The sequence below is a fragment of the Macrotis lagotis genome, chromosome 7 (genome assembly GCF_037893015.1).
Source record: "Macrotis lagotis isolate mMagLag1 chromosome 7, bilby.v1.9.chrom.fasta, whole genome shotgun sequence".
NCBI classification, from domain to species: Eukaryota; Metazoa; Chordata; class Mammalia; order Peramelemorphia; family Peramelidae; genus Macrotis; species Macrotis lagotis.
In genome coordinates this window covers 118,161,180-118,173,427 of record NC_133664.1, presented here as the reverse complement: position 1 = coordinate 118,173,427, position 12,248 = coordinate 118,161,180, and the positions used below count along the sequence as shown (strand labels likewise).

General features: G+C 38.2%; 1 protein-coding gene across 2 annotated transcripts in view; it reads right to left on the bottom strand.

The window, feature by feature from the left end:
• Positions 1 to 12,248, bottom strand: part of PLXNA4 (plexin A4) — a 610,123-nt gene that overhangs the window by 112,762 nt on the left and 485,113 nt on the right. For both annotated transcript variants that reach the window (XM_074193668.1, XM_074193667.1), the window contains 2 exons: positions 3,237 to 3,333; positions 1,661 to 1,851 (listed from right to left, as the gene is read on the bottom strand). In XM_074193668.1, coding sequence (XP_074049769.1) covers positions 1,661 to 1,851; positions 3,237 to 3,333 — 288 coding nt within the window. The remainder of the gene's footprint in view (positions 1 to 1,660; positions 1,852 to 3,236; positions 3,334 to 12,248) is intronic.

Genomic DNA, 12,248 nt, shown 5'->3' with positions numbered 1-12,248 from the left:
AGCTGTGTAACCCTGGACAAATCCCTTAACCCTGTTTACCTCAGTTTCCTCATCCATAAAATGAGCTGGAGAAAGAAATGGCAAACCACTCTAGTATTTTTGCCAAGAAAACCACAAATGGAGTCACAAAAAGTCGATTGATTGAAACTACTCAACAACAAACTTCCGAATTCCAGACCCAGTGCATCACTCAGCTGCCCACACATTTATAGGTAGATATAATATTAACATATATTACTCATACGTGTGTATATAGATTATACATACTGAATAAGGTAGGTTTCACATTATCTTTATTTAATATATTGAGACTGATAATCTGAATGGTGGAGGGAGCATCGTTATTTGGAATTTCACTTTATTGATGATTCCACAGACTTTATCTCTATTCAATGTCAATAAATATATATTTTCTGGCATGTACATAAGTGTGTACATACATGTATGTTCATATGAATAAATACACATGTGGGTATGTATATAACTACTGATTTCTTTGATAGGAGGGGCTATATAGAGAAGCTATTCCTTTCCAATTTAGACCCACATTTCTTCTGCAACTTAGGCTCCTAGAGAGTTGTCTGAACCATTGAGGATTTAAGCAACTTTTCCAGGGTCACACAGTGGGAGGCTTCTGAGGCAGGACTGGACCCAAGGTTGCACTGAATCTGATGCCTACTCTCCAATATGCGCTTCAATGTCTGCCATGATATTAATAATAATCACAGTCAGCATTCACATGGTGTTTTACAGTTTACAAAATGCTTCTCACCCGTTATCTCATTTAATCCTTGCAATATTCATGGAGTAAATAGTACAAATGTTATTATCTCCATATTAAAGAGGAAACTTTACAGAAGAGCTGTGAGGATCAAATCAAATTATATTTATGGAAGATTTTATAAGCCATATATGAAAAGCCTCTTAAACGTCATCATTGTGTGCTTGGCCCATAGCAAACCCTTGATGTTTGTTGATTGACTTTTTGATTCATTAAAAGTACTTACACAACGGGCTCTCAGGGCTCTTGATTTGACTATTCCCCTTATAGGACACAGTCAAATAGTGTGGGGATTGCAGTCAAAGGGTCTAGTTTAAAATACCAAATATAGCTTGGGGTATGACCCTTAGCCATTCTGGACATCAATTTCCTTTATCTATAAAATGAAGGGGCTAGGCTAAATGACTTTGAGTAGGGTTGATAATCATGACCAAGAATCTAGAAGGAATGAAGACCCAAATTCAAATCTAGCCTCAGACACTTACTAGTTGGGTGACTTTGGGCAAGTCATATAACTTCTCCCAGCTTCAGTTTCCTCTAGTTGTAAAATGGGGGCATTGATGACATCAATGAGAACAAAATAAGTTACTATCTGTAAAGTACCTTGCAAATCTTTAAATGCTATAGAAATGTTTTATTATTATTTTAATTGTTATTATTATTGTTATTATTATTATTCATCATAGAGAAAAATCTGAGAGTAGCCAAAAAGGACTTTTCAGACTACTGAGGCTTACCCAAGGCTGATGAGAAAGTATATTAGCCAACAAGTCACAGTAGCCTGAGTTTGCCCCAGCTGGGATATCCCTAAGAGATAACTCCAGTCACCTCCTGGCCCCAGTGTTGTCTCTCAAAGGTCCACCTGAACCCATGGCTCACCTCATTGATACGGGGGTTGGTACACTTGCCATTCGTACTGGACAGCTCCAACCATTTGTTTTCCTGGGTGGGACAGTGTTGTCGAAGGGTGCATTGCCCCAGTCCTTGGCACCAGCCGCATTCGAAGTCTGGGTCAGCCTTGAGGCAAAGGCCACAACTTTCACGCATAGCCCCACACTTGTAAAGATGAACTGTGGGCAAAGCACAAGAGAAAGACTGAGGAAGAAGGTTAAAGTGGGGACTGGAGACTATAGAGCCCAGAAGGTGGCCTCAGGTACAAGTTTTGAGAGATAAGATGACAACTTCATTTCTGGATATTTATCACTGAATAAGATGGAAGTCAGCTGACCCCACCTGAAGAGATGGATTTAATAGTCAATGGTCCCCTCTTCACCTTCAACATTTTCCCCTATTCCTGCAGAGTCTGATGTATTACAAAATCTGACATATTATATACATTATATAGATACAAAGTCTGATATATTAAAATATATTACCTGTCAACATCTAAGGGATGAGAGAAAATACTGTAGGAATGGGATGACTGAAAGAAATTAAGGCATTTAGGATTTGGGAATTAGAAGAGGAAGGTCAGGTTTACTTGGGAAATCCATGTACTTACCCATACTTGCACACATATATTGGCATGCTTTCCCTTTCTTCCTTCTCTGACACATCTTTATAATTTAAATTGCACATACAGTGCTGTCCCTTCCCATAATATTATATCTGAATACACAAGAGTATGGCAAAAAGGATCTATAAGTGGGTTCATAGATATCAAGGATAAGAGTCATTTGCTGTTATTTGTTTTAGTCATGACCCCATGACTCTTCATTACTCCATTTGGGTGTTGTTCTTTTTTTTTTGACAAAGACACTGAAGTGATTTGCTATTTTCCTTTCCAACTCATTTTGCAGATGAAGAATCTAACAGAATTATACACCTTTGCCAGCTAATTGTCTGAGGTTGGATTTGGACTCAGGTCTTCTTGACTATTGGGTGGGGTGCTCTATTCACTGCCACCACCTAGTTGCTCCAAGGGTCATTTAAATGGGGCTTCTTTATGGAAAAACCATGACTTGTCACTGGGATTGCTAATCAGGGGAGAACAATGAATAAGGAAAGAAGCTCATTACTTTGGTTATTTAACATTGAATAAGATTCAAGGAAAGCTGGGCTTTATTTAATACTTTAACTGTATGACCTTGAACTTGGCTTCTCTGGGATTCATTTGTAAAATGAAGGAATAGGATTTAGATGATCTTGGAAAACCTTTCCTATTTGAATAGTCTAGACCTCTGACAGAGAAAAGAAACATCCTATAATAGTGGCTTGCCCACAAATTCATTTTCTACTTTGAGGATGTGGTGAATAAAGAATGGTGAAAGAAGAGGCACAGGGGAGAAGAAAAAGGGGAGCTAGAGTCAAAGGCAGAGGGAGTACCAGTGATTTGTAGTTATATAGGAGTAGAGGGATTGGATGAAAGAGCCATGACCTTGCCTCTATTTCCCCTTTTCCCTTTTCCCAGGTCTGCCCCAAGCACTGATACTGTGACTGATACTGAAGTCCCTACCTTTGTTCTGGGCTGGGTTATCAATGTTGAAGTCTCCATTCCACACAACTGTCAGCTCCACAGGAAGGCTGTTGATTTCCATTCCCTCATAGGAATACTGTAGCCAAAAGAAGAAAGGAAAGAAAAACAGTTCATCTGGGATTTCTGAGGAAGAGAGGGCTCAGCTTGGAGCTCCTGTAGGACAAAAGAAACAGGAATGAATTTGGACCATGTGAAGGCCTGGGCTCAAGGGATCTCTTGCTTACTGTAAGACAGGAGAGAAGGGTAACACATATCTCTCTATTCTTACACAATGCTACTAAAGTTATTTTTCTTAAATGAGTGTTGAATTATTTTTCTGTCATGTCTGAGCCTTCATAACCCTATTTGGAATTTTCTTGATGAAATTATGGAGTGATTTGCCATTTCTTTCTACAACTCATTTTACAAATGAGGAAACTGAGGGAAACAGGGTTAAATGACAGCTAGAAAGTATCTAGGACCAGATGATTTTCTTGACTCCGGGTCAGGTGCTCTATGTACTATGGTGTCACCTAGCTGTCCCTTCACCAGGTATAGAGCTAAACATTCTCTACTACTCAATGAATGCCACTGGCTCCCTATTGCCTTCAGGATTAAGGTCCTCTGTTTAGCTTTTAAAACCCTACACAAACAGCCCAACCCAACTTTTTTAGCATCATTAGACTTCGCTTTTCCTCCTTTTTTTTCTGATGGTCCCTGATACACTCTTCAATCCAGCTGAGCCTGCCATATTTCTGTTCATCACGCATGTTATTCCCTGACTTCTGCCTGTAATCCACTCCCACCTTACCTCTGCCTTAGAAGTCTATCTTTCTTTGAGATGCAGCTCAAGCACCATCTTCTTTGAGAGGCCTTCTCCCCATCTCTTACTTTCTATGCCACAACTATTTATGGAATAGAGATTTAGTGATGTTCTTGTTTTTTTCTCCATTAGAATTTTAGTTCTTTATGAAGAATAATTGCTTCATTCTTTGTTCTTGAACTCCCAACACACTCCTGACAGTAAATATTTCTTGATTAACTGGGAACAGAAGGATAAAGCAATGGGAACACCAGTGGGGACCTGACACTTCCTGAGTTAGATGCCTATCTCCTTTGTTGATTGAAAGAGTGGCAGGGAGCAAATTATTTACCTTCCCTGGGACTCAGATCATTTCACTTTAAAGTGAGGAGGAGAGTTCCTATCCAGTTTAATCTCCTCAGGCTTCTCCTGGAACATTAAAAAACCCCATAGTTGAATTTCCCAGAGTGATGTAAATCTTATCTGCTTATCACTGGAATAATTTTTCATGCCTCCAAATAGCACTCCCCTGACCTGGGCAGAGAGAATCTAGGGCTCCTGAGTGTTTCTCAGAAGAAGATGTTCCACTTGGGCTCCATGATCACACATCATGTTTATGCATCAGATCTTTTATTTCCTATTATATGACATGAGTTTCACTTCTGTAGGTTTGTTCACATTATTCTAAATAATTTCCCTCATTAACTCTAGATCCAGGTTTCCTCAGTTTCCTTCAAATCTCACCTAAAATCTCATCATCTATGAGTTTTCCTGATTCACCCTTAATATTAGCATCTTCTCTCCATCAACAATCTCTAATTTATTCCTTCTATATCTTGTTTGAATGTAGTCATTTTCATTAGACTTAGGGGTCCTTGTGAGAAGGACCTTTTATCTTTTTTTGTATATCCCAGGGTACAGTGTAGGTCAAATAATAGATTCTTAATAAATGTGTATGTTAACTATCGATTGATGCCATGGGGCCACAATCGTAAAGTTCTCCTGATGGATGTCCCAGATGACAGATCTGTCCACTATAATTATGAATCTCAAGCCATTGGGTTGGATCAAAGTCCTGGATGGAATATCAGCCCACTTAAATAATGAATCCCAAGTCATTGGATGGGGCTAAAGGTGAAAGTGCTCAAACCAGCTTTATTCTCAGGGATATGATACTCTATATACTGTAGGTAAAGGAGGGCATTGCAATGACTTGGAAATGCCCTCTTCTTTGTTGATTGAAAGAGTGGTAGGGAGCAAATTATTTACCTACCCTAGGACTCAGAATTACCTGTAAGGAAAAAGTTTGTAAGTTGAAAGGGATGGAAGGAATTAAAAAAGATCAGGTTCACAATTTAGAGTTATGTGAGGAATAAAAATGAAGGTGGACAACAAAATGTCAAAGATGTTTGCTGATGGAAGATGTATTTTTCCTAGTCTAACTTGAAATTTCATGACTTCTTCTACTCTGAACAGAAAAGATGACCTTTCCTCTTGCGCCTCTGACCATCCAGTCCAGATGGGACTAAGATTAGACCTTATGCTCCTGAGAAGAGAGAACTTACTCACTAGGGAAGGCTACCCAGTGGGAAGAGAAAGGAGAGAGCTTTTTCAGGGGATATCAGGGCCCTGTATCACTGTGGCCATCAGGAAAGTCCATGATAAGAATCCTGAGGACCCTTTCCAATGCCATAGAGAACAAGGTCAAAGAGGAAGAATACAGAAAAATAATCAAGGCAACATTTCCAATGATTTTCCTCATTCAGTCAGACCATCCCCACTGTAGGCAACTGAGAAAAGATAAAGGGAAAGAAGAAGAATGTGTGTGTAGCTGCAGTCCTCAGACTGGGGAATGCATGGGTCCAGTGCCCTTCTTCTGAGCAGGAGTAGGCCCAAACCAGCCTGGACAGATGCATATCCTATTCTTAGATCTCTTTAGGGAAGAAGATTCTGTAATTATCTTCAGAGAGTTTCTCTATTTTTGTATAAGTCTCAGATCAAGGAAATCTTTTCTACATGCCATCCTCCCCTAATTTCTTGATGATATAACTCCATTTTGTAGAAAAGAATGATATCACTCTATAGTTAGCTAACAGAACCTGCACGTTGGATGATTTTTCTAGGAGGAGTGGGAGAGTTTCTGTTAAACCATCCCTCAAGTTTGGCCCTAGGCTCCCTCATGACTGATAGTGTTCATTTCTGAGATGGTTGGCCAGGGTTAGAGATGTAGTTTTGTGATTGAGGGACAGTGAAAATTCAATTGACCCATGTGGACCCAATTCTTCTTTTCTCTGTTCCTCACATCTCCTGGTCCCATGTCTTTGCACAGGACATCTCCTATGTCTGGAACTCATTCTCTCTTCAGAAAAACCTTTTTCCCCTTAAAGACTGCCTCATGCTTCACTTTCTACATCAAATCTTTCCTTATTTATCTACAACCAACTCAAATGCTAGCACCCTGCCTACTTGATAGTGTCCTTGATAACTGCATTTAACTATCTTTAAATTTAATTGCATTTATTCTCTTCATAGTTCTTCTTTATATATATATATATATATATATATATATATATATATATATATATATATATATAACTATGTACTGAATGACTTCTTCAATAGAATATAAGCTATCAGAAAATAAGATTTATTTAAATCTTTATATCTATATCACCAGTCCTTAGCATAATGGCTGACACAGTAGATGATTAATAAAGGTTTATTTATTGATTGATGGGTTGATAGGGAAGTCATTGTTTTACCTTCATTTGTGCCAAGTAAGTCAATTTCACTCAGAAAACATTTACTGCAAACCTACTATTTGAAAGACATGTGCCATGGTCTAACCTACAGAGCTCATTAGCTATCTATGTTTTTCACATCAATTAATAATAACCTTCATAGGATAGAATACCAGAGGTCAGAAACTACTTATCAAGTTCTTACTATCATTCTTCTCTTAAGATCATAAAAGGGAGGTGACAAGGTAGAGATATCATTTTCTCCCATCTCAAACTCTGACTACACATACAGCTGACTCATTCTTGCTGTTCCAGATTAGTGGTTAGCTGATATGGGTTGACTCAGCTTTGACTCAGGCTAAATTTGCTTGGCCATGGTTTGAAAGGCAGCTCTGATTATCAGAACACTTATAATATTAAAATGCAGTTTTCTAAGTCATCTTTATTTATTATAAGGAATTATATTCCTTATTTATTATATAATATATTATATATAATTTATTATAAGAATCTTTTTTTCCCACTCAGTTGCTCCAGTTTCTATTGATTTTGACATCATTTGTCTAAGGTATTGCATTGGTAGGAAAGTTAGGCTTAGAGATCCATTGCTAATTCCAGGGCATGCACTTGACAAAGTGGAGGCATTGTTCCGGCCATTAGCAGAATGGGTGGGAAGGAACAGAGAACTCTTTCATCAATTGGTACATGATGATAATATTTGTCCTTCATTCTCAAGGAAGACCATGACATCAGGGAGGTGATGCCCTGTCAAGCACGTAAATTGGATTAGATTGAGGGGGAGTTGTGCTGAGTCACCAGCCTCGCTTTCTCCTCCAGAGCTATTTGAGTACAATGGCCAGATATGGATCAGGATGACTAGAGAGGCAATCAGGGTTAAGTGACTTGCCCAAGGTCACACAACTAGTTAAGTGTCCAAGTGGCCAGATTTGAAGTCAAATTTGAATCCAGGTCCTCCTGATTCCAGGGCTGATGCTGTATCCACTGTGCTACTCAGCTGCCCCCAGATGGTACATATAATAAAGGAGTCAGAAGGGAATGTGAAGTCTATGATTATTTGTGGGCAAATTCAAAGACATTAATAAATAAGCAAGTAACATGGTATGGATTAGGAAGAAATATAGGATTTTGAGTCAAGACACGTGGATTTCAATCCTAGTTCTGACATTTACTGCTGTGTGACCTTGGACAAGCAATTTAACTAACACATAGCTTTCTCATCTGTTATGTGGGGATACTGATATTCATACTTTTTACAACAGAGAATTGGAAAAATTAATGAACATATAAATATTAATTATTTTTATCTGGTCATATAATACACATATGTGTGTGGTGCATATATAACAATATTTATATATATTTATATATAAAATATATAGATGTATGCATGCATGTAAGTGTGTATGTGTATATATCTAGGGGCAACTAGGTAGCACAATGGATAGAATTCTAGGCCAGCAGCCAGGAAGACTCATCTTTCTGAGTTCAAATCTGGCCTCAGACACTTGCTTTCAATGTAACTCTGGGCAGGTCACTTCACCCTCTTTACTTCAGTTTCCTCATTTGTAAAATGGACTGAAGAAGGAAATGGTAAACCATTTCAGTATCTTTACCAAGAAAATCCCAAAAGGGATCAAAAAGAGTTGGACTTGACTGAAAAATGACTGTACAACAAAAAAAGTGTGTGTATAAAATATATCACATATATGTGTATACACATATGTGTATTTGTCTTTATGCATTGTGTACATGTGTATGATACAGGCACATATATAGACACAGAGAGATAGAGATATAGATATATAGCTATAATCATAATTAGCTACAGCTATAGATATAGATGATATATATATATATATATAGATAGATAGATAGATAGATAGATAGATAGATATAGATATAGATATATGTATCCCTTTCAAGGAATAAGAAAAGAACTCTTCCTCATTCAGGGGCAGTTACTGTAAAAATATATTCAGTTGAATTCATTAACCCCTAGTGCTCTAGCTCATTCTCTAGGGCAGTTATATTTCCTTTGGAACATTTTCTTTCTTCTGTGAATGTCCCAGCATCCTGTCTGTCTTCCCAACTTCAGAGTCCAGGATCTCTTTGACAGCACAGTCTGGGAGCTGGGAAGCCTTTCACCTTCTCACCCTGCCTCCAATCTCTCCTTTCCTCCCCTCCCCCCCATCCTTTATAGACCACTTAGCATTTATATAGCTCTTTGCAATCATTGGACAGTTAATTGAACAACCCCCCAAGGCCATGATGGCTGTTACTGCTCCCTTGAGACTTCAGGAACAAGGAGGCTAAGCATCTCAATCAAGGTCAGTCACTCCAGGATTGAGCCCCTAGATGGCTTAATCTATGAATAACCTTGGGTGGGAAAACCTAGAATGGAGTTTTTCCACTTTTTGAGACAGAGGCAGCACTTTTGCTTCTTGAGTCCTTCCTCCTCTTCCCCCCTTGATTTCTACTTCCAGTCCCTTTACTTTTTCACCTTTCATGCGCGACCCCCTGCAAAAGCTCTAAATTTCTCTGCTAAAATATACTTCAAATCAGGGGAGTAAGCTCTAAAATATGAAAAATAGTAGTCATCTGTTTAGTTCTCAGCAGTAAAGGCATCACCCCTAGTACTATGTCTCTAAAGGTTAGGAGAGTGATCCCCCCCTTTTTTTTTATTTTTTGCAAGGCAACAGGGTTAAGTGGCTTTCCCAAGGCCACACAACTAGGTAATTATTAAGTATCTGAGGCTGGATTTGAACTCAGGTACTCCTGACTCCAGGGCCGATGCTCTATCCACTTCGCCACCTAGCTGCCCCTATACTCCCCTTTCACATGTGGGCAAATAGAGATTTTAATAAAGAAAAAATAAATGGTTATGACTACATCATTTATTGACATAGTGTGGTATAGTGAAGGTAGAGTGTGCAAGTCTCGGATGTTGGTGAGACCTGATTGTGTAATCATAATCTAAGTTAAAAATCTTAGTTCCCTATCTGTAAAATTGAAGATATTATTTCTAATTTCCTAGACTTGTTGTGAATAGCAATTGCAATAATGAATGTAAAATGCTTTGTAAAGCTTAAAGCAATCAATAAATGTCAGTACAATTCTATTAGCACCCCTCCTGCACCTGAAAATCTATAACTCAGCTGGACAGATTTTGTAGTCTGTATCCTCTATTACGCTTTGGTTTCCTCGAGAGCAGGTACAACTTTTTCCTTTCTTTGTATCTGGAGAGCTATCCCAGTGTCTAGGACATTGTAGGTATTCCATAAATGCTAATTGGCTTGATTTCTTGACCAATTCTCCACCCATAAGTAGGAGAAGGATTTTGTAATATGTCAAAACTTCCATTCTCCAGTTGCAAAGTTCTTCCATGTGGAACTGTTCATTACACCCAGTTCTTGGATCTCCGGAAATGAAAAATGGCCACACAGATGTGCCCATGTGGGCCACAGCTGTATCCTTCCTCGTCCTGTGGATATCAGGCCTGCAGCACCTGTATACACTTGGGCAAACCCAAGCCTGCAGAGCAAATCATAGCAGATGACAAGTCTTTACTCTTGCATGATTCATTATTACCCTTGTTGTTATTATATTCTCTTGCTATAATGTTACAACAATTTCCTTAGTGGTAGGTAACTGGAGGGCTCACTCAAAGAATGTTGATGTGGAAGAGATCTTGGTGATTACCTAGGCAAATACCCTTATTTTACAGAGGCATAAGCAGAAGAATAAAGAAATGAAGGGATCTGTCCAAGCTCACACAGCTATCCGGGGGCTGAGTTGTGACTGGAATCCAGTTTTACTGACCACATCCCATTTGGGAAATGTATATTTCCCATTTAAAATCCTGCAGATGAGTTGAGCCATTCATAGAACAAAAGCAGGTTCAATATGAGCAATTACGGGGGGGGGGGTATGCTGTACTCAGTTTATATTTTGTTGCTGTTGACTAAATTTTAAGTGTGAGCACTTATACCTTGGAAATCAGCAAAGACTACATGTCAGCCTTGATTTATTGTTTTCTTAATTATCTCGACTTAAAAAAATGATGGATAAAACATTAACAATGCAGATTAAATTTAAAAGTGTACCCTATGCATATTTCCCCCCAGAGAGCTGATTGTTAAGCATTTATTCTCACACCATTGATAGCAGCTATCTTAGAAAATGCAAATAATCCAAGTCGTTGGGACTAGGTAATTTAGCAAGAATCATACTCCTATTATATATTACTATAATATGCAGTATAATAATTAGTATTATACTGTAGTATTATAGTGTAATATATTATAATACTATAATCAATAATATGGCATAACACTAGACTATTATACTATAACCATCTAGAATGTTTAATGTAGTATATAGAATATGGCACTTGGGAATGTCTCATCCTCTCTAGTTGTTTGTCCTTTGTTCTGGAAGAGTACCATGGCATCAGGGAGTGATGCTGTAACTTGCAAGTAAATTGAATTTAAGTGAGGGAGGCTATGCAAAGTCAACAGCCTCAGTTTCTCCTCCAGTGCCATCTGGGTCTAATGACTAGATATGGATTAGGAAGACTGGAGATGACCCCATATGCAGAGAGAGACCTTGATTTTTTTTAAGACAAGATCTTTAACAACTCTCGGTCCTACTGAGGTATTGCCCCTTCAGTGATTAAGAATGGGTTAAAAGCAATGAAGCACAAGAACACACATGAAAGGGATATAAAAGAGCATATTGGTAAGTGTGATAGACTTGGGAATCAGAAAATGTGGGTTCAAATCCTGCCTTATCCCCTTATGAACCCTGAATATGTCCATTTATCTTTTTAGTTTTTCAGTGGTAAAATAGGAATAATAATACCTCACAGAGCTGGTACAATGATCAAATGAAATCATCTATGTGATTTACAAATGCTTTAAAAATCTTAGTCATTACTGTTATTTCTAACAGTTGGCCAGGATATATATATAAAACACCTGATATAGGATCTGACTTCGGAACTTGAGTCTTCTACCCTGGCAAGGGCTTCAGTCTTAAGTCTTTGAATATAATAATATTAGTAGTAGTAGTAATAATAATAATAACAATAATAATAATAAATATAATAGTGTTTAGAGAGATTAATGTTAGGGAGTTTAATCCCCTTAGAGAATAAGGATCCATGCTCAGCAGTCTTGAAAACTGAATACTCTCTAGGCTTTTCTCTTCTCATGTGGGATTTTAAGGTCAAACTTTTTCCATGGGGATTTAGAATTTAAGAGGAAATATGGAGTGTTTAATATCTCTTTGCTTTCAAAGTTTATGCAGGATAATAGATTTAGCCAGAAAGCACTCTGGTAGCTAAGGGAAAGGGCAAGGGATGGACAGAGTCTTAGAATTTTGTTCATGGACTTGTGCACAGAGTTCAAGTTTTGGAGATCATTTCTTGGCTCAGTTTCTATGTGGCTT